This window comes from Olea europaea, chromosome 12 (genome assembly GCF_002742605.1).
Source record: "Olea europaea var. sylvestris chromosome 12, O_europaea_v1, whole genome shotgun sequence".
NCBI classification, from domain to species: domain Eukaryota; kingdom Viridiplantae; phylum Streptophyta; class Magnoliopsida; order Lamiales; family Oleaceae; genus Olea; species Olea europaea.
The window spans coordinates 2,030,680-2,052,373 of record NC_036248.1 but is presented as its reverse complement, the minus strand read 5'-3'; the positions used below and the strand labels follow the sequence as shown (position 1 = coordinate 2,052,373).

General features: G+C 38.0%; 4 protein-coding genes across 8 annotated transcripts; 3 read left to right on the top strand and 1 right to left on the bottom strand.

Moving 5' to 3' along the window:
- Nucleotides 1-10,250: 10,250 nt before the first annotated feature.
- LOC111406411 lies at nucleotides 10,251-11,332 on the top strand. Its single transcript, XM_023035844.1, has 2 exons — nucleotides 10,251-10,616; nucleotides 10,728-11,332. The coding sequence occupies exons 1-2, from the start codon at nucleotides 10,251-10,253 to the stop codon at nucleotides 10,797-10,799; spliced, it is 438 nt and encodes a 145-aa protein (XP_022891612.1). The 3' UTR covers nucleotides 10,800-11,332.
- A 1,494-nt stretch (nucleotides 11,333-12,826) lies between these two features.
- On the top strand, nucleotides 12,827-15,893 carry LOC111405141 (kinesin-like protein KIN-13B). Of its 5 annotated transcripts, none has more exons than XM_023033900.1 (5): nucleotides 12,827-13,280; nucleotides 13,762-13,863; nucleotides 14,590-14,833; nucleotides 14,925-14,987; nucleotides 15,577-15,893. In XM_023033900.1, the coding sequence occupies exons 1-3, from the start codon at nucleotides 13,119-13,121 to the stop codon at nucleotides 14,797-14,799; spliced, it is 474 nt and encodes a 157-aa protein (XP_022889668.1). In that variant the 5' UTR covers nucleotides 12,827-13,118; the 3' UTR covers nucleotides 14,800-14,833; nucleotides 14,925-14,987; nucleotides 15,577-15,893. The 5 variants fall into 5 exon arrangements, with proteins under 5 accessions (XP_022889668.1, XP_022889667.1, XP_022889669.1 ...); XM_023033899.1 differs by having other exon boundaries at nucleotides 14,925-15,028; XM_023033901.1 differs by having other exon boundaries at nucleotides 14,565-14,833; nucleotides 14,925-15,028.
- Nucleotides 15,894-16,361: 468 nt separating this feature from the next.
- Nucleotides 16,362-17,372, bottom strand: LOC111406915. Its single transcript, XM_023036275.1, has 2 exons — nucleotides 16,912-17,372; nucleotides 16,362-16,729 (listed from the first exon to the last, which is right to left on the bottom strand). The coding sequence occupies exons 1-2, from the start codon at nucleotides 17,222-17,224 to the stop codon at nucleotides 16,470-16,472; spliced, it is 573 nt and encodes a 190-aa protein (XP_022892043.1). The 5' UTR covers nucleotides 17,225-17,372; the 3' UTR covers nucleotides 16,362-16,469.
- A 1,486-nt stretch (nucleotides 17,373-18,858) lies between these two features.
- On the top strand, nucleotides 18,859-19,785 carry LOC111405140 (60S ribosomal protein L37-1-like). Its single transcript, XM_023033895.1, has 4 exons — nucleotides 18,859-18,931; nucleotides 19,049-19,184; nucleotides 19,275-19,376; nucleotides 19,483-19,785. Exons 1-4 carry the CDS (start codon nucleotides 18,929-18,931, stop codon nucleotides 19,530-19,532), a joined length of 291 nt encoding a protein of 96 aa, XP_022889663.1. The 5' UTR covers nucleotides 18,859-18,928; the 3' UTR covers nucleotides 19,533-19,785.
- The last annotated feature ends 1,909 nt before the right edge of the window (nucleotides 19,786-21,694 follow it).

The following is a 21,694-nucleotide window of genomic DNA, read 5'->3' as shown; positions in this document are numbered from 1 at the left end:
GGTAAGGACCTTCCTAGTTCGGTCCCAACTCTCCGGACCCGGTTGGCTTTGATGATTGGAAGACCCTTATGAGGACGAGGTCCCCCAGGCGAAGAGTTCGGTTTCTGACCTTGGAGTTATGATAGCGGGTCATCTTTCTATGATAGTTTGTCAAATTTACCTGGGAGGTATCGCTCATTTCTTCAAGGAGGTGGAGTTTGTTTACTTGGGCCTCGTCGATACTGATCTTGTTGAAGTGTATTCGACGGTGCGATGGGACCCCGACCTCGACCGGGCTCATGACCTCGGCTCCGCAGGTCATTGAGAATAGTGTTTCCCTTGTTGCAGTTCGACTTGTGGTTTTGATGGCTCAGAGGACGTGGAGAAGCTCATCGACCCAAGCCCCCTTTGAGGTGTCAAGCTTCTTTTTTAGGGTATGCTTGATAGTTTTGTTTATTGCCTCAACTTGTCCATTTGCTTGCGGGTGATGAGGTGTTGAGAAATCCTTTTTTATCCCCAGTTCGTCGCACAATTCTCGCATTTTCCTGTTGTCGAACTGTCTCCCGTTGTCGGACACTAAGGAATGGAAAATGCCTAACCTGCAAATGATATTCTTCCTAACGAATTTCGTAGTATTCGCCTCGGTGATCTTGGCAAGAGGTTCAGCCTCGACCCACTTGGTGAGGTAGTCAATGGTGACAATGGCGAAAGTCGCGCTTTCTTTTCCTTTTGGGAGTGGACTAACGAAGTCGATACCCCACTTGGCGAATGGCCAGGGGCTGGTCACTACGGAGAGGATCTGAGAAGGCTGCCTTTGAATATTTGAGAAGTGCTGGCACTTGTCACATTTTTAGACAAACTGGCAAGCATCCCTTTTCAGGGTCGCCCAAAAGTAGCCTTGACGGAGAACCTTGTGTGCCAGAGATGTTTCTCCAGAGTGATTTCTACAGATTCCATCATGGATTTCCCTAAGTATATATGTGGCCTCTTCGCCTCCCACACATCGGAGAAGTGGTGAGGCGAAGCCTCTTTTGTAGAGCATATCCTCTTGCAGGACGAAGTGCGCAGTCCTTCTTCTTAACTTCCTCGCCTCGCTTCTAGAAGCAGGTAATGTTTGATCGTTTAGATAGGCGATGATGGGCTGTATCCATAATGGGGTGCCTACGATCCATAGTACCTCTTCACCTCCGGAAATGGAGGACTTCCATAAGTGTTCAATACGAACGACCTTTAGTAGCTCAGAATCCTTGCTGCTGGCCAATTTTGAAAGGGTGTCTGCATGTGTATTCTCTAGGCATGGGACTTAAATCAGTTCGAACCTTTCAAACTGAGGAGCTAGGTCCAGAACCAATTTCAACTATGCAACCATGCTGATGTCTTTGGCCGCAAAGCTTCCATTGACCTGATTCACTATCAGCTGAGAATCGCTGCTTGCCAGTAGCTTTCTGGCCTGCATTTTCTTAGCAAGTCTAAGACCTGCCAGAAGGGCCTCATATTCAGCAGCGTTGCTCGAGGCTTTGAAGCCAAACCTTATTGCGCAATTTAGCTTGTGACCCTTCGGACTTTCCAAGACAATTCCTGCCCCGGAACTAGCCTGTCTAGAGGATCCATCTACAAATAGTTTCCATATTGGGGGCTCGGCTGGTTCCATTGTTGCCTCCATTTCCAGGGCTTTGACAAATTCAACCACAAAATCTGCAAGAGCCTGGCCCTTGATGGCATGTGGAGGTCGGAATAGTAGGTTGAACTCGCTGAGCTCGATCGCCTATTTTAGCAGGCGTCCCGATGCATTTGTTCTCTACAGTACTTGCTTCAATGGAAAGTTGGTGAGAACTTCAATCGAGTGGGCCTAGAAGTATGGCCTCGGTTTCCTTAAGGTTGTGATGAGGGCAAGTGCCAATTTCTCTATGTCTGGGTAGCGTGTTTTAGCTGGGAGGAGTGCTTTGTTGACGTAGTATACTGGCAACTGGCGCTCATTTTCTTCTCTAACTAGGACAGCGCCGACCACCACGTCCGAAATCGCCAAATAAAACAGCAGTGACTCTTCTGGTTGAGGTTTTGACAAAAGGGGGCGCCTCTTCGAGGTGCTTTTTCAGCACCTGGAAGGCTTCCTTGCACTCAGAAGTCCATTGAAACTTCTTTCTTTGTTTAAGCACATTGAAGAAAGGGTAGGCTCTCCTTCGATTTCTGAGGTGACCTCATTTCTAGAAAGGCCGTTATCTTTATTGGATTTGCTTCAATTCCTCTTTGGTTAACAATATATCCCAAGAACTGACCCGAAGCCACCCCAAAGGTACACTTGAGGAGATTCAACTTCATCTTATATTTTCTAAGTATCTGAAAGGTTTGGTCGAGGTGACTTACGTGTTCACTTGCCTGGAGGCTTTTGACTAGCATGTCGTCCACGTAGACCTCCATGGTTTTGCCAATGAGTTTGGCAAACATCATGTTGGCCAGTCTCTGATATGTAGCTCCGGCATTTTTCAATCCGAAGGGCATGACTTTGTAGCAGTAGAGTCCTCTGTCTGTAATGAATGATGTAGCTTCCTCATCAGGTCGAAACATGGGTATCTGATTGTGCCCTGAATATGCATCCATGAAGCTCAATAATTCATATCCAACGGTGAAATCCACAAGTTGGTCTATCCTTGGAAGTGGGAAGCTGTCTTTAGGGCACACCTTATTCAAGTTGGTGAAGTCTACGTACACCCTCCACTTCTCGCTGGGCTTTTTCACTAGGACCGCGTTGGATATCCACTTTAGGTAGATGGCTTCCCTTATGAAGCCACGGCTAAGCTTGTCTACTTCGTCTTTGAGTCGTACCTCTCCGAGTTGAGGGCACGTCTTTTCTACCGATGAGGAGCACAGGAGGAGTTGATGTTAAGATGGTGGCAATTGATCCTTGGATCTATTCCCACCATGTCTTCATGCTTCCAAACGAAGACATCCAAGTTCCTTTTTAGGAAGATAATCTCTTCTTTTGTTTCAGGGGACAGTGCCCTCGATATTCGTAAGACCTGACTAGGGTCCTCTGGATTGGCGGAGAAAGTTTCGAGTTCTTCCATTGGGGTTGCATTTGGTTCGGAGTCAAATATCCGGGGATCTAACTCATCAAGAGGGTGTCCTTGTTCAGGGGCCTCTTCCATGTCGACGTCTTCCTCCTATTCAGAGGTATGCCCTTGTTCAGGGTCGTCGAGCATTTCCACGTCCATACTGGCTTCATTGGCAACTTCAGTTATGATCACGTTAACAGTTCGGGGCTCCGACTTTCGCAGAGAGTTCAAGTAATATGCCCTGGAGCCCATCTAGTCGCCTCGGACCGTAGCAATCCCATGTTCAGTTGGGAATTTCATACATAAGTAGTGAATGGATGTGACGGTCCAAAGATCTTTCAAAGCGGGTTTGCCTAATACTCCATGATAGGCCGATCTGTGGTCTACCACTAAGAATTCCATGAAGTGTTGAGCCGCTAGGGGTGCTAAACCCATCTCGACGACAGAGTGATCCGCTTTCGTGGGACGATGCTGTCTCCAGTAAATCTGAATAGTGGATCGGTCATGGGGATCAACCCATGTTCAATTTGCATTTTGTCAAAGGTAGAGCCGAACAGTATGTTCATGAGAACTGCCATTGTCAATGACCATGTGTTTGAGTCAGTTTCTAGCTACTACGGCTCTCACATCCAACACGTCACAATGGGGGTGGTGAAGTCCTTGTGCATCTTCCTGGAAGAAGGTAATTGGGGCCATCCTGTTGGCCTCTTGGGACTCGTTGACAATGTAAGTGATCATTGGTGGGTCCTTTGCTTCCCTTGTGTAATTCCTTTGGGCATTCCTGGTGTTTCCGCTGATGTGAGGTCTCCTAATGATTGTTTCGATTTTCCTGATGATTTGGCCACCAAAAAAGGGGGCCTGATCTCTCTGTCTGGACTCTCCTCGGTCCCTTCATTCTCTTTTCCGGGATGATTGCTCTCTATGCCTTTTCTCCCCCCTGTTCGAAGGGGTAGATCTGCGAGGATATTCGTTCCTCCTGGAGGGGTGTGACTCGCTCTGATCCGGGCGTCGAGGAGCGTCTCATGCCCATAAAGTTGGTGGAAAGTGCAAAACCTTGCCCTTTTCAAGGGCCTGTTTGATCGCTTCTTCTTCTTCTTCTTGCTATCAGTTCTTCCAGATGGTCCTGCTTCGCCAGGAGAATTTTCATATGCCAATACCGGCACTGCATTCAGTGTGGCGGAAGCCAGTGCCTGTTCGGAGGTGGGAGCTATTGTGTGACCTGCTTGAATCTATTGCTGAGTGACAATGTGCGCTGTGAGTCCTTGACCTACCTGCCTCTGAGGCGGAGGGAGTTCCTGCGCGGCACGGTTTCGATGATCAATCATTTCTTCACCGACGATTTCCACTCTCATCATTTCTACCAGTTTGTCATAGGTGGCAGGATTCTTGCTGCGCACGTCCCTCCAGAACAAAGTGTTCATGTTGATACCAACTTTCAGAGCCGAAAGGGCTTCTCTGTCAGTGACATGTTCGCAGTATGTGATTTCATCTGTAAATCTGGCGAGATAGCTTTTCAGCGTCTCTCTAGGGGCCTGCCTCATATCTTGCAGGCGTTGCACTGGGGTATCTTCTTCTCTGTATGAGAGGTATTGGTTCAAGAATGCCTTCTTCAAATCTGGCCAACTTCTAATGCTCAGGGAAGGAAGTCTGTTATACCACACTTCAGCAGCTCCGCCCAGGGTTAGGTGGAAGGCTCTGCATTTCAAAGCAGGCGAGGCTCCCTTGAGGCTCATCTGTGTCATGTACTTGGTGAGGTACTTCTCCGGGGCCCCTTTTCCTTCATACTTGGGGATCTTATGGGGCATGAAGTTCGCTGGCATTGGGAAGCTTCGAATCTCCTTTGAGAAAGGGAGGTTATCATTATCATCGCTAATTTCATAAGATCAACAAGGCCCATCTGACCCTTCATCATCTTGAATATCCTGGATAGTTGGAGGTGTTTCTCCTCGACTCCCCCAATCAACTAGGTTCCTCTTATCCCTCCTATTTCTAGGAGGAGGAGGTGCCTGTTCGTGCTCCTGGTCTTGCCAAACTGATCTTCGCACTGAGCGGACCCTATTGCTAGGGTCCAACCCTATTCGGTCGAAGATGCTTACTGACCATTGTTCCTCATATTCTTGAGGAAAATTGTCCCCTAGCTGTGGTTCTGCTGGCTAGCTCCCTTGCACATAGGATGTGGCTTCCGCACCTACTTCTCTTTGGAGGGGGCATTCCTTGTGCTGACTCATATGGCATCGGGAACGAGATACAGGAGCTTCCTGCACTGGGTAAGATCCTTGGAGCATTTGAGAGCCCTGGTGACCTGAGCTTGCATGAGAAGTTCATGCATCGCCATATTCTAAGCTGCGATGTCTCTCATGCCCGCAGCTATTTGAGTCATTCCTTCAGTGAGCATGGCTGTTCTTTCACCTCGACGACGCCAGTGATGGAGTTTTTGGTGAATGACATTGTCATGGAGCACTTCTTCTTCAGAGGCCTTTCTTATGGGGTTGTCGTCTTCATGGCTGGAACTCATTCTATCTCCTTTTTCAAGGGTGATGAGAACTTGAGTTATAACTCGACTATGTTCTTTTTCAAGAACGTGCCATTTTCAGAGTAAGTCGCTAGTTTTCCGGTGATTTCTCCGGTGGAGAATGCAAAACCTTGAACGGGAAGTTTTCCACAGACGGCGCCAATCTATTGACCTCGAAAATTGGACCCTCCACGTGGCCAACCGATAGCCACTCCACGTATTCCTTCTTGTGCACAATCAACGCACGGTCAGATGCACACGGCCGGAACCAGCAGGGGTGGCAGTGGCCGTATACACTCCGATGGTCAAGTTAGGCTCAGGGGATCGGAATAGTACCAAGGTTGTGCAAAATAGTGGGGAGGAGATATATATATTTGCTTGCTATGGAGTATTAAGTAGTAAGAGTTTCATTACCTTTGCCTCTTGCCAAACCTTGAGTATTTATAGGTGAGGAGAACCGTTGGATGTGGGACACGTATATATATCTGACGGTATGAGGTATCTGCTCATAGGCGTCAATCAGCCCCATCTATAGAGTGGGCGGGTAACTACTTCTCCCGAGTTGAGTTGACATAAAGTTGATACGTCACATCAACTAGCCTCATGGAGACATCAAATCACTTTAAACCTTTGGGGCAGAAAAGATCTTGACAAAGATCTCATTCTGAAATTGGCGACGGATCCTCTGACAGAGTTCCTCGGAGTGCATTTTGCCTCAGATTCAGGGGCGAGGGCACTTCGGCCAGTCCCGCAGAATTGCTTATGCCTCGTAGTGTGATAGCAGATCGTCACCATTGGTGAAATAACTTCGGAAACACTTCAGATGAGCGATCCACACCTCGCATGATGTGGTGGTGAACTTTTCGAAGTGGTTCAGATAGGGGTGTAACACCATAAATTTTATTAATGGCTTGTTTAAGTCACATTATTTTCAAAAAAATGCATTCTTTAACGGTGATTTGAAATCATTTTAACCACACATTTTCAATAAAATAATATTACACATAAATCTAAAACATTTTCTTATTTTTTAACCACACATTTCTTATTGATTTGACATGAATAATATATTTTTTCCTAAAATGTGACTCAAACATGGGCTTAATAACCGAATTTAAAAAATATATCTTATTGGTCACTGAACTATGTTAATTGCTATTATTTAATAATTAAACTTAAAAAATATATCATGATAGTCATAGAATTATGCACTGTGTTATCAATTTATCGTTGAAGTTGGAAAACCCATTAGTTCAACTAACAGCGTCGACTCGAGTGAGGATAGATAACACAATGTATAGTTCAGTGACCATTGAAATATAATTTTAAGTTCAGTTACTAAGTGTTAACAATTGGTAGAGGTCGGATACCATTGAAATATAATTTTAAATTCGGTCATTAAGCATTACTAATTTTTTCTTCCCTCAAATATGAAAGCAAAATCAAAGAAAATGAAGGGGAAAAGAATAACTAAAAGTCCGAGACTTATAAATCGAAGAAGAATATAACTTTTTAAGAATTAGGGATTGTGTTTGAGTTTAGTTTTGTTTACCTTGGCACTAATTTGAACATTTTTTTACTTTTATTTTAAAAAAAAATTCTATGTCAAACATTATATGATGCTAGAATGACTCTAAATGATTCGCGGAATCATGAAATTCCCGACTAGCATATTCCCTTTCATTCACTTAAATTATCATATTGTTCCGTTTATCGACCATTTGTTGTTGTTGTTGTTTTTGATATATTTGTTGTTATGCTTCTCTTTGTCAAAAGTTAAAAAGTACATTCAATTCCCAGATCAACTGGTATCACTTTTTCGTACTACAAATTTCGTATAAAAAACTTCCAAGAGAGACAGTAGGCTCCATTTAGGCAGCAAAACTTTCAGTTGAAGACTATTGTTATCCATTTATTTCATAATGGACACCAGCAAAAGTTTTTCTCTTCGATTTATAGGCCTTCGATTTCCAATTTCCTCTTTTGTTTTCCCTTCATTTTATTTGATTTCTTCTTTCACATTGGTCGATTTGAGAAAATAAGAAATTGTTACTACTTCAATTGTCACTAAACTATATCAATTGTTACTACTTCATAACTATATCAATTGTTACTACTTCATAATTGAACTTAAAATTGTATTTCAATTGTCACCGAATTATATACCGTATTGTCTATCCATCACTCTAGTCAATGTCATTTGTTGAATCTAACGAATTTTTCTACTTAAATAATAAATGAATAACACGATACATAATTTAGTGACTGTTGAAATATATTTTTAAGTTCAATTTATTAAGTACTAGCACTTGACATAAATAAAGTAACCTTTCAAATAATTAACCTATGTATATGACGCTTGTGATTATCACTTTCCAAACACCACCAACAAAAAATAAAAGAAGAAGTCAAATGTCGGTCCAGACCTACTCAAACCAATCATTCAACTAACAAAAAAATGTTGAATAATGTTCCTCCACCCCCCACCCAAAATATATAAATAAAAAATAAAAAGAAACAATGTCAGGAAATACGATAATACACCTCGTAAAACTACATAGAGCATGTTTGGTTGGAATTTTAAGCCAATTAAAATCAAAATTTTGATCGTTATTTCATTATTTTAGTCGTTATTTTTAAATTCTTCTCTCATAAGTAGGATCCACTTTTACCTTTTAACGGTAAAAAAATCAATTCTCAAAATTCCCACCAAACACCTGCATAGCTTCGACATGTCAAATGGATGCATCCCCTTCTAAAAAGTCAACTTGGTCCCAATAACGTACTTTTTTGGACCAATGGTTCTTTTACACATGTCCGTGGTTCACACACGTAGCACACGACATCCTTGAAATTCAAATTCCACTAGATCTAGTTTCTTCCGTTGAATCAAATCATATCCCTTGAGTTCTCTCTTCTTCAATATGATGGAAATTTCACTTAACGGTCACCCCAACTCATAGAATTATCTTATCCTAGTCACTGAACTTTAATTTAGGGTTTGTTTGAGCCACATTTTTTTCAAAAAATACATTTTTCAACAGTAATTTGATTTCATTTCAACCACACATTCTTCAAAAAATAATATTACACACAAATTTAAATTTTTTTCTTATTTTTAATCATACATTTCTCATTAATTTGACATGAATAATGATTTTTTTCCTAAATTGTGGCTCAAACATGGGCTTAATATAAAACATTTGTTTTAATCTCACCATCCCATTAATAACCACAACCAATTAGAGTGCTCCAACATGGCAGACAGGTTTAGCTATGTGGACGATGGACCTCAACATCGTTAAAATGCTAGGTTGCAGAACTTGTTGAAAAATTTAGTCCTTATTTGATCTCAAAATTTTCAAAATGTATTTTTCTTTCTCTTCTTTTCAATCATACATTCTTCATCAATCTGCAATTTCAAAATATTTCTTAGCTAAAAATGGGACCCAAACATACGCTTAAAAAAAAGTTATAATGACTTCTTTTTATCTGAGCCCCGTAATCAAGGTTTTATAAAAATCAAACATTTCGCCTTTCAATAAAAAGAAGAGGAAATTTGTGAGTGAAAAGGAAAACGGTTTCATTTGGGCTCTTCGAAATTCAATTTCAAGAGATCAAAATCGAAGAAGCAAATATCTCTATTTGATAATTGAGAAGATCGAAAAATTTACGAAACACCAATTCATGGTTTGGATGAAATTTTAAAACATTAGTGGTCCATATGAAAGAATCTATCCATCGTATTGGAGTGTTTGTCTGATCGATGAAGTGTTGAAGTGGCTAGAGACTCGAAAAAAGGTATAGTGATGATTCTTAAAAAAGTCAAAGTTGGATGACTAATATTAACAAAGATATTGCTGGTCACCGAACTAAAGTAAACTCGAATTGGATCATTGAACTTTAATTTAGTACAATTAAATCACTAGGCTGTAACTTAAGTGCAAATGTAGCCCTTGTTTTACAACCTTTAAATCAAAATCTTTTCGCTACGCACTCTACCTTTTAATTTCACATTCTCCTAAAGATCATTATTCAAAATGTCTATTTTCTCCAAATAATCGTTGTCAAACAAGGTGTAGTCACGTCCACATATTGAGCTTGTTTGTCTCTCATTATGAGAGAAAATATAGAGTTTTAAATAGTATTTTTTAGAAAATTTGTAGTTGAAATTTAAAGAATTTTATTAGTTTATGTGTAAAATATTTTATTATGTGAACGTGTGGTGGAGAATATTATTGTAACAAACAATTTAATTTATTAAAGAATGACAAACAAAGGCATTACTTTCACCAGCAATCTCACTTCTCCATGCATCACAACCATTGAACTTGAATTAATTATTTTAATGGTCACTGAACTTGAATTCATATATTTGATTGGTCATTGAGGTTTAAAATGTCAAGTTTTAATCACCGAACTTAGATTTCATGTCTTTAATTGCTCACCAAAGTTTAAAATATCGAGTTTTGACAACTGAATTTTGAAAAATGCTTAATTTACTCACTAACATAAATGTTGAATTTTGAAAAATATCAAATTTATAGTTATTAATGTACAATATTCTTTAAAATTTAGTGGTTAAAATTTGATATTTTAAATTTTAGTGAGTAATTCAAGATTTGAATTTAAATTTAGTGATTAAAACTCGATATTTTAAACTTGGTAACAAAGTATTGAGATAAACCTCGAGTTAACCATTGGGAATGGTTAACTCGATTTTCAAAGCATTTTTCATATCTCTATCCACCTCCAAAATCTCTTCTTTCAGACGCGAAGATTACTGTAATTTCAATCGATATATGCAATATGTATATTCAAATTCTCTTGAGAGGAAAACTGTGAACGTTGTTCTAGAGAGAGAAAGGAGTTGTTTTGAAGTTCGATCAGACGTTTTAGAGAGAGTAGACCGGAAAATGAATGCCGTGGGGAGGCAGAGATCCGGTGCATCAACGGCGCACCACCAGCGACAGTACTCCGACAACTGGATAGACACTCCATCGAATGGACGGTTATTACAATCAGCTGATCTCCAACACCTACAGTCAAACAATGCAGTCTCTCCTCTTCAGGTACATTACCGCATTTTGTATTTACTAGTTAGATCCGACACTACAGTAAAAAAGCCCCTCAATTTATGATTTTTGTAAATAGGATTTTAATGGCGGGATTCATGGTTCAAGAATGTACAGGAGTGTGTAAGCACAGAGGAATTAGAGGAAGTGATTTGTTTGGGGATCCATTGCACCGACTAGGGATTCATGACCTACAGGCCGGAGAATGAATGTGGAGGAGCAAGTTTCCAAAAATGAGTGTAGCCCTGGACTATTGGATCTGCATTCTTTTATACCGAGCTTCTCCCTGAGGTGATTTAGAGTTTTTAAAGTAAAATTATGTTCAAGCTCTGTCTTGTTAACTCATTTGTCTATCAACGTATGTGGTGGCAGTGGTGCGCGGTTTATTCTTTCAATAGTCCATGTAATGTAATTCATTTGAACTTCTTGTGCTTCCTTGTTTCCTTTCTTTCTTTCTTTTGTTTGAGGATGGCAAGTTTGTGTTGTCGGGTTTGTGGTGGAAAATTGATACATGCATTTAAAAATTAAAAAAACTGATTAGACTGTAGAGAATAATAATTATACCGAAATGTAGGAGAAGGCAACATATCTTTCATGGATTAATGAGTTGGATTTATATACAAGTCTACAAGTGTCCTATAGTGTTCGCGAAATATTTCTTTCGATTTAAATTATCGCAAGCGTACGGTTCGTTAACAAGTAATAAAGTGGATCAATTGAGTCCGAATATCGTCCACAGAGATTGGTTAATTCAATTTTACTTATTTTAGCCTTAACCGAAACTAATTGAGTTGAAATGAATTTTGGAATCAAAAACCCTAATTTTGGGAGAAATCCCCAAATTGAAAAACCCTAATTTCAAATCAAACTCTAAATTGGGGGAAATCCCCAAATTGAAAAACCCTAATTTCAAATCAAACCCTAATTACTTAAATTCACTTAACTAATGACTCAATTACGAAATGTTATGAAAAATTGATGAAATGTATTGTCAATTTGTGAAAATCTATATAAAACAAATGCACTAGGATCACGAATCCCCAAATAATTACCAATTAAACCCTAATTTTACAATTTTGATAATTCAATAAGAATTTGATAAATCAATGCTCCTAAATCTATTCAATATTCTCTCTCGAGATGTATTGAATCTATTCTCATAAATCATCAGCCTATATCTCTATGACGGATGCAATTTTACAAGAACGCATATAATCCTTTTGTGTGCAATTAAAGATTTACATAGGGCATAGGAGTATATTTCTATCCCCTATCGGACCCTATGATGAATTATATATGTCGAGTCTAATCTAATTTTCTCAAATTCAGAATTAAACCACCAAGTTCACACAACTCAAATGCACATTAATTGTGGAAATACGTAAATCAATATAATCCATTCAAAAATCCATCAAACTAATAATTCGAAATCATGAAATAGAAAGTTTAATAAAAATTACATGGTTCATCGATCACCTAGTTGCAAAAATCTAGCCTATCATGATAAAAATAACGAAAACTAATAAAATATGAATAAAATACATCACCGGGTTATCAAAGATTGAAAAAATCTCGTAAATCTCGCAACAATTGCTTGTTCTTGCCTTCAATTCCACTCCAAGATTGATGTTTTTGCCTCCCAAGTCGTTCGTGAGGCTACTGGACGTCTTGTTGCTATTTAAACCCGTCCAAATTAGGTTACCAAAGGAGTTGCAATCATATAAGGAAACTACAAAATTCGGGAAAATTTATACCTATGCGACCGCATAGGTTTAGGAAAAACTCCATTTTTCATCCCTGGAGGTTCACTCGCGATCGCATAGGTTTTATACTATGCGACCGCATAGTAGAGTTACTTCCTTGTTTGAGTCATTTTGGTCCTCAAGTTTCATTCCTTCACTCTTTGACCTCCTCTTTTGTTCCTCGTTGCTCTAATGGTCCCTCATAACTTCCAATTGGTGCTTGGCTTGATCAATTGCTTGATGTGTTCATCGGATCAATTTTCAGATAATTGCAATTTGGTCCCTGAATTTTCTCTTTGCTTCAATTTGGTCCTTTTTCGGCTCTTTTCTCCTGAATTCCACTGTTTCCCTAGAATTTCCTACATTGCATGAATTTGGCAGAGTTAAGTAACAATTAAATCATTTTACTTGTATTTAAGTTATGTTTGTGATGTAAATAAGTGTGCAAAAACACACTTATCATATAGCATGTAAGTATTGGTTTACTTATACCTACCAACCAATCTTAATTAACTCCATGTTACTGGTGTTTGAATCACGATATAGCCCCATCAAATCAACGACCTACTGAGTACAGTATTAATGTTTTGTTTGTTTACTTTCTTCAACTCATTTCATTCTTTTGATATCTGAGTTTATTTAGCTAGTATTGTAAGTATAATCATTTCTACTTTTTCTCTTGCCTGCCCTTTTGATTTATTTTGGTGTATGGTTGCCAAGAACTGACGTCAGTTCCTGGTCTTTATGTGCCCGTTCCATGCATCACTTTGCTCAGGGGAAAAGTTTTGATGACTTTGAGCCTTACCTCGGAAACAGCAAACATGCGAGTAGAACTCCTGTGACACTGGAGAACAATGTCTCCAAAAGCCTTGCTGCTGATAATGTGAAAGCCAGCAATGCTGCAAAGATCAAAGTGGAGGTATGCCTGTTTGATTCTGTCCAGTCATTCATAATTCAACAGTGTAGCTATTAGACAAAGCCTTTTAAATTTAGGTTTATCTTTTTACTTTACAGAATCAACTACATTGTGACTGCTATGCGATCATGCTTAGTTGTTAATGTGATTACCTTTAGCCCCTGTTTGATTCCCATTTTTTCAAAAATATACATTCTTAAATAATGTTTTGACATTATTTCAACCACACATTCTTCAATAAAATAATATTACACGCAAATCTAAAACTTTTCCTTATTTTTTAACTACACATTTCCCATCAATACACTATTCAAAAATACATTCTTGTAAAAAGAATGGGGCTCAAACAAGGGCTTAATAAATTTAACTGGAATTACAATCTCTGCAGCAAGTGAAAAGCCCTTTCATTATCTAAGAGCATTAGACTATTTAATGTTATGATGTTTCTTTCATTATGTAATTTGTTTATTCTGTTTGGTTGCAGGTGCGCAAAAGACCACTAAATAAGGAAGAATTGATGAAGAATGAGGAAGACATCATAGAAACACATTTTAATTCTCTCATTGTTCAAGAGATAAAACTTAAGGTCTGTGCAAATTGTCGTTATCTTGTATATTTATTTCAGCAAAAGGATTTGCTTGTTAATGTAGGATCAATGGGATTCAGCAGTTAAACAATAACCAGCAGAAAATAAGCAGAGGACTAAAAAGAAATAGGCAGCCAGAAAGGGGGGGGAACTGGAGAGAATGGGGGAGAAGACTGGAGAAGAATGGAATAAGAGGAGAAGGTCGGCGGGGAGAAAACTTAACCAAACATTTCATTCATCTTCATCAACTGTCCCAAGTAAACAATAAATCATACATAAATAGCAGAACAAAAAAAAAAAAAAAAAACCCCTAAAGAGAGTGGGCTTGGGCCAAAACCATTATACAAGCCCAATAATAGAACATAAATAATAGTCCAAATGGAAATATAAAATAATAAATGGATGAAATAATAGTCCAAATGAAAATATAAAATAATAAATGGATGTCCGCATCACTTTTCCCCTTATTTATAATTGTTCTTATTCTATTTAACTGTATGGAGTGCGTCTTGGTGAGAGTGCGTCTTGGTGAAAGTTTAATAGTGCCCATGTCCATGTCCCATTATTGTAGATTTTTGTGGGAAACCAACTTTTATTGGTCGTGGTTGCTGCTATTTGTTTCAATTCTCCCTGTTAAAATGAGTTACTTACTATAGTTAAGGTGAAATAAATGGCACTTCACATCTTATAAGGAATTACAGTCGACAACACAACACTTGTCTTCAGCTTTACCACCTACTGAGACATTTGAAGATGATATGGGCGGTTCATGGCCTGAACGTACTGATAATGAAAGTTATGATGAAGACTCCTATGAGCAAGAGAAGCCTTCAAGGAAGAACTCAAAAGTTGAGGCATATAATTTTTCGTACTCAGAGGATAAGACGAGAACCAATGGCTAGACCAAATGGAAAGGGCAACCTAAGATGGATATGAAAAATTCAGAGGATAATCTGAATCTCTTTTGAAGGTAAAAATAGTAGTATTTTGCTCTAGGAACTACTGAAGTTACGGATCCCATCCAGGTACTAATATATATGAGTTCCTGTTGGATTTTTTAGGAAGAAGATCTCATGAATGCTCAGAGGAGACAAGTAGAGGAAACAATGGATATCGTCAGAGAAGTCAACACTATTCTGAATTTTATTGTACCATATGTAGCAAGGTATAATGTAAAATGTTGCCATCTCTATTATTTGCCATTGTTCCACAACTTTTAGGGTATGTTCGATTGACATTATTTTTCATGAAAATGTCCTTTTTGGTGTTTGATTGGCATCTTTTTTTCAAGGAAAATATTATCCAAAAGTTGGTTATGTGACCATATTTTTCTCAAAAATAAGGAAAACATTTTCTTTATTGTGGGGAGAGGGTGGGGGAGGTAAGTTTTTATTTTCTAGGTAATTTACACTTCCAAAAAACTCGACTTAATGAAAAATTACAATATCCTTTTAGGTTGAAAATTAAGCTAATAAAACACATTTAATTGACAAATTCTAAGCAAATAAGTTTAAATGCCTAGAACTTATTTTGTTTCCATGCAAGTTCCATTCTTGCAAACACACCCCTAATGTCAAAAGCTGGTATTGGTACAGTATCTGTTACACTCTTTTGTTGATTGATGATCATATTTGCACGTCTCAGTTTCTAGATATGTGCTCATTTTCCAGAAGTTTATGCGGGTCAGTAAATCTTTTTATGTGCCTTGTGCAGGAGATGAATCTATTGGTCAAGGCAGATCAACCAGGAAATCAGTTGGATTATTACATCTCGAAATTGAATACAATCCTCTCTCAGAAAGCAGCTGGTATCTTACAGTTACAGAATCGCTTGGTTCATTTTCAACAGCGCTTAAAGGAGCACAATGTTTTAGTGTCGTCTGGTGATCGAGAAATTTGTACGATAATGCACATGTAAAACAGTTTGTGATACATACATATTGGTCAAGAAAAAGTTGATGCAGTAATTCATTACGACTTGGTGGTTTTACTCGGGCATATTCAGTTCTCAACACGATGATTATTCAATCATTGTTTCGATTGCGTTCCGATTGATAACCATCATTTGATTTTGTTTTCTTTCTTTTTTAATTACAAAAAGTCACAAATCTGATGCTTCTGTAAAGATCTGCATCTTTGTAATTTCATGATAATTGGATCATTTTGACAAGGAATAGGCATTTGTGTACAATTAAATGTTCTTGCCTTCTGATGTTTCATGACCTTATGTTTCTTGGCCGTAGTGCATGTTCAGTACATGGTATGAGTCGGGATTGGTTCTATGAACGGAATTTATTTTATTTTCTTATTTGATGTTGTTTAGGACTGTTCAATTCACCATACTATACATGATCATTGATTTTATTTTTATTTATTTTTGATAAATTTGACTTGAATCTCTGGGGTATATGCCATTGGAATAAGCAAATTTGAAGAACATCGAAATTGAAAAATTGCAAGGAGTGCACAAATACACGGCTAAAAAGAGGAAGAGCGAAGGAAAACAAAAATATCCAATTCTATTTAATAACTTCGTCTAAAAGCTTAGACCATTGAATGCACATAAATCTATTTATTCAAATTTCATCTTCAACGTGGTCTTTGAATTTAATGGTCGACCAAGGGTTGTGGAGGATGCAACTCCCTATACACGTCCATGAAAAATTTGTCAACAATGTCAAGGTAAAGTGGACATGTAAGCCTAGAATAATAATGCATCACCTCTTCCACATCCATCACATGGTCCAAATCATTCATATCAAACATTTCCAATTCTTTCATCTTATGTGCTAAACCATTTACAATCTTTGAACTGGACCCCACTTGTTTCCCTTCCATGCACGTCTGGCACACAATATTAGATTCATCTGGACAATATAATAAACAAAAGCTTAGTTCCTACTATGTAGGGAAACATATAGCTACTCTTAACAAAGTTGACATATGAAGATGAAACCTCAAATCTTATAATATGTACTGTTATTAGAGTTCGATAAGCTCAAACGAGCAAACTATATGTTTGAAGCTCAAAGGCCATCACAATACTTACCTTTCTTCTCTTCTTTTCTTGCACCATTCATGGACCTTCCACTGCATGATGATTTTTCATCTCTCTTTCTTTTTTCTTTCACCGAAAATCGACCGTTTTTCTTTTTCTTCAGCACCTTATTATGATCAGAATCCCAATGTTGGGAGAAATCTTTGTAGAAATTATCCAAATCCTGCATTTTGGGATTAAAGAGAGGATTAACATGAGGAGTTTTAGGTAGTTTTTGGTAATCTCCTAAGAGTGACGATTTGAGGTTTCGGAGAGTTCTATGAATGTAGTGTCTGGTCTTGTAAATGGATTCTTTGAGCTGCATTTTTGGGTTCAATTTCGTTCTGCAAGGCCTGTTGAAGTAAGAAGAAGAAAATTTTCAAATTTCTTTTGGTTACTCTGGGACAAAATGTAATGAGAAGGGGTTTTTAAATAGACAATGCTCTCTGGGTTTTTGAAGTTGTAGAAAAGTCTAGATCGGTCGGGTTCGTGTTTTAGGATGCCTTGCATGGCCCGTCGTAGACCCGGCATGTTCAGAAAATGTGTAGTCTTGTTGAAAACTAAATTTTAAATAATCATTTTATGTGAAGTAGTTAAACATGGTATTAGAGCTCGTAAAAGACTTGAATCCAACCCTTCAAATCCTGTCATCACCCTTTATGAAAATTTTGAAACTTTGGCGGTTGATGTGAAAATGAAATTCAGTGTGGCTTTACCTTTTTTTGAATAAAAGAAAAAAAAAAATCTCACGTTCTTTTAAAAGAAAAAATAAAAGTACCTTGCGCGGGCCGACTCGTAAAGACTAGTATTCGGGACAATTTGATTAGTAAACCCATCAAATCACTAGGTAAAGTAGAAAATGATGTTTGTCCAACAACCAGCAAACGCTCCTTAGCTTGATATAATATGTATTCCATTCAAGAAATGAAACGAAACTAATATAAACGCGAACACAATGGGAATCCAATGATTATTAGAAGACTTCCTGCTCTTTAAAGTGCTGTCTTTTTTCTATTAAGAAGAAAAGTTAAAGGTTCGGTGGGTTAGTGAAAGTTCACTAGACGGTGCATGTAATCAAGATATCTAATTTTTTTTAGCTTCTTTTTGACCAATATGGCCTACAATTACACAAATATAAATGTATAGGAACGTGATATCCAATAACAAAAAGAATGAAATAGAAGAACTCTCGAATATTTGGTGTGTATAGATTTGTTGATTATTTTGTTGGACTCGAGTAGAATTGAACCATAATTACATATCCGAGATAGATTGTTCGAAGAATATAGCCTTTCTTCAAGAAGCCAATAATTTGAACCCAACATATCCGTTCCTTTTACCTATTCAAAGATAGGCTCCCTAGTACCATGTTTTCATATTGAGAATTATTTGCATATGGAGAGATATCAAACGAGTTTCTTAGTTTCTAATATTACGAAGGAGCTTTATGCAATGTAGAGTTTGTGTTTTTAATAAGGAGATAATGGAAAAGATGACACGGAATTGATGGAAAAATAAAAACATTCATTTGATATGTTACGATGATTTGAACAAATGCACATCGTATACAATAATGGATGGGTAAAAATATCATCGACATTAATTAATACGTGCAACAAAAATGATCTTTTATGCACCAGAAGTGAATGTTTGGATATGAATATAAAGAAAAAAATATTTGAAATGGGGGTACTTCAAGGGAGTATATTTTGGAACCCTCGTTGTAAAGTTTCCCACTCAACTAAATACAAACAATTCCAATTAGTGCTACTTTTGTCAATTTATCGGAAAGAAATATACAAATCTAATGGGTCTCAATGAGTAAACAAAGGGCCCAACTTCTATCCAAGCCCTTGCAACCCAACATTTGAGCCCAACTAAAGGTCCGGTATCCCTTAAGGCCCAACCCTAGAGCCTAAAATGATTTGTTAATTTCCTTGATTTTTCCATATATAATAGCTCAAAACTGCGCATCCATCTTTTTGGCTAGAGCTCAAGGAAAATCTAGGGTTCCTGGAACTGCACAACAATGGTATTATACATTTTTTTTTTAATCTTTAAGTGTATATATTTGTATGTATATCAGCAATTGATTTGATCTGTGTGTGTCTTTGTGAATTTCTCTTTCTCTTTACTTGGATGATAATAGGGGAAGGGAACAGGGAGCTTTGGTAAGAGGAGGAACAAGACACACACATTGTGTGTGAGGTGTGGCCGCCGCAGCTTCCACCTCCAAAAGAGCCGCTGCTCCGCCTGTGCATACCCTGCTGCCCGCAAGAGGACATGTAAGCCCTCATTGTATTACACTTGTTTTTATGTGTACAAATGTGTTTGATTTTATGCTTGATTGGTGTTATAATTGAATGACATAATAGATAATTGGAGCGTGAAGGCTATTCGGAGAAAGACTACTGGAACGGGGCGCATGAGGTACCTACGCCATGTGCCGCGCAGATTCAAAACCAACTTTAGAGAAGGTATAGATTCATACATATCGATATATCGTCACAACTTTTTGAGCTTTTTGCACGTAATGTTTTCTTTCTTTTTTGTTTGTTGATTGGTCGTTTGACGTGGGTTTAGGTACTCAAGCAGCACCAAGGAAGAAGGCAGCAGCAGCAGCTTCTGCTTAATTTTGATGGTTTCTTTGGATTTTACTTTTCTTAGCTCCTCTTTGAAGTATTAGAGAACAAATGAATTTGGAAACTTCATTTGAAGGGCATTTGTTCGCATTTCATGATGATTTGAATTTACATTTTTCGTTTTGTGCCTTAATCTTCTCAATAGTATGGATGGATCAAAGACCATTATATATTAATTTGAATGCTCATTCTTGGCATTGTTAGAATTGCTAATTTCTCGAGTTATGAAGTTCTCAAAATTTTAGTGTGTTTGTCAATAAATATTTGTGGGATTATCCTATGTTCATTTATTTTCTCTCCATAGCTAACTTTCATCTTAAATTTTTCGCAAATGTTTAATGCTTTATAGAGAGAGCAGATTACTCTTCCTAACTATTCCTTGTTAGGATGTTTTGAGACGGATTAGTTGCTGAAGTTATTCAGAAGACATGATAGTTATACTCAGAAAATCCTAGGGCAATTGAGATTTGTTTTGGTGTGAAAATGCTCATTTTTGGAAAGCTGAGCGAGGTCCATCATCTTAGACATACTTGATTATAGCCCTCGCTTTTAGTTTGGACTCCATGTTTCCGTTCTTTTTTTACCTTTCTTTCTTATTTTTTGAGGGTCTTGGAATGGGTAGGGGCTTTCGTACTCTAAATCAGAGATGTAATCCGGACAATGTTGCCACACACCTCAATGGAACCACTTCGGCTCACTGACTTCGTAAATTTATGAATATATAATGTTTTTCAGCAGAGATGTTTTCGTGGCATTTGTGAGCTTGGCTCCCCATGTGGCATTTGTTGATGTGAAGATTTGTCGACGGCTGATTTCTGAGCGCCACATTCTTGTGCTAGTGCATCCAGGCTTTTTTGGAATATTTTGGTTGAGCAAGTTTTAGAATTTTTTTTTTTCATGCTAGAACTTTTGGTTGTCCAAAGATTCATAATTAACTGAGCTCGATTATGGATCTTGGTGCATGTAGTCTTTTTCTGTGCGATGATTGCCAAACTGCTTTTCGTTCATGCAAATGGGTATACAGTTTGCCGCTACAATTTCAATCCAGAATAGCAAATTACTCATTTAAGTATCCTGGCCCACCCTATTTCCATTTCATTGTTGGTTTGATCGTTTTCTATGAAACTGGCATTTATATGTCACGGTCTCCAAGCAGCTTTCATTCCACATGCATGATAGGGAGCCTCTGTTGCTTTCGATTATTTGAAGAGAAAGGAGATGGTGTTCGTGTAAAAGTTTACAATGTGCTGTGTAAGGGAGGGATTCCTCGTGAACATATCAACATCACTGTACAACATATAATTGAATACAATATACATGTATTTTCACTCTCTTCGGACAAGCTATTATAATCGGTGAAAAAGAAAAACCTTTGTTGACAATTAATCATTTGACACGTCTAGAATAACTTTTAACAACGAGAAAAATCACTGCCAAAAATTTCAGCTTTGTGGATTCAATTCCAGTTTTCCAAACTTCTCCTTTTCCTCGTGCAACTGTTTGAAGACATTATCAAGCTCTGGAAATGCAGATACGAGCAGCAATTCAAGAAGATAGAACGCTAGTTGCTTCATACAAACAGATGACTGTACACAGCAGAAGGGCAAAACAGCAACCGATGAGTAATGGTTCCAAAAGAATGATACAGATATTAACATATGCTATTTGCTAAAGATGAAACGGTTGCATACTGTAAGGAAAAAGTCGTGGAGGTTTAGGCATTGAAATAATAAAAGAACCATGAATTACATCGAAGCTTGTAAATCTGAGTCCAACCATGAAAAGGAACTCAGTCTTCCCACCCCAACAAAATATAAAATAAATCAGAAGCTAGAAGAAACTGATAAGCAATAAGTGACTTGAGATCAAAGGAGGGGTGAAAGAAAGCCCGTATTTCTTAAAAGACTCATTAATTACAGGTCATGGCTCAGCAATCTGTCAAACAAAAAGGTAATACACATGAATACATTCAAATTTTTTTTAGGGCTAGCGGGATTGATGTGACGGGATAGGGATAGCTATGTTTCTCTGGGAGTGAACTCCGGGCGAATATGAAGCGCGTAGATACAAGTTATGCCTTGGAATGAGATAATTCTGAATCCGCTTTGTCTATGAACAAGGAAGCCATAAGTAATGCAACTATGAATCTTATG

Excerpts from the sequence above, each read along its gene's own strand:
- LOC111406411 (XM_023035844.1), top strand. The coding sequence starts at position 10,251 with ATGGTTAACTCGATTTTCAAAGCATTTTTCATATCTCTATCCACCTCC. Across the intron at positions 10,617-10,727 it reads ATGCAGTCTCTCCTCTTCAG|AATGTACAGGAGTGTGTAAG; the intron begins GTACATTACCGC and ends TCATGGTTCAAG.
- LOC111405141 (XM_023033900.1), top strand. The coding sequence starts at position 13,119 with ATGCATCACTTTGCTCAGGGGAAAAGTTTTGATGACTTTGAGCCTTAC. Across the intron at positions 13,281-13,761 it reads CTGCAAAGATCAAAGTGGAG|GTGCGCAAAAGACCACTAAA; the intron begins GTATGCCTGTTT and ends GTTTGGTTGCAG. Across the intron at positions 13,864-14,589 it reads TTCAAGAGATAAAACTTAAG|CTTTACCACCTACTGAGACA; the intron begins GTCTGTGCAAAT and ends ACTTGTCTTCAG.
- LOC111406915 (XM_023036275.1), bottom strand. The coding sequence starts at position 17,224 with ATGCAGCTCAAAGAATCCATTTACAAGACCAGACACTACATTCATAGA. Across the intron at positions 16,730-16,911 it reads AAGAAAAGAAGAGAAGAAAG|ATGAATCTAATATTGTGTGC; the intron begins GTAAGTATTGTG and ends TATATTGTCCAG.
- LOC111405140 (XM_023033895.1), top strand. Across the intron at positions 19,185-19,274 it reads TGCTGCCCGCAAGAGGACAT|ATAATTGGAGCGTGAAGGCT; the intron begins GTAAGCCCTCAT and ends ATGACATAATAG. Across the intron at positions 19,377-19,482 it reads CAAAACCAACTTTAGAGAAG|GTACTCAAGCAGCACCAAGG; the intron begins GTATAGATTCAT and ends ACGTGGGTTTAG.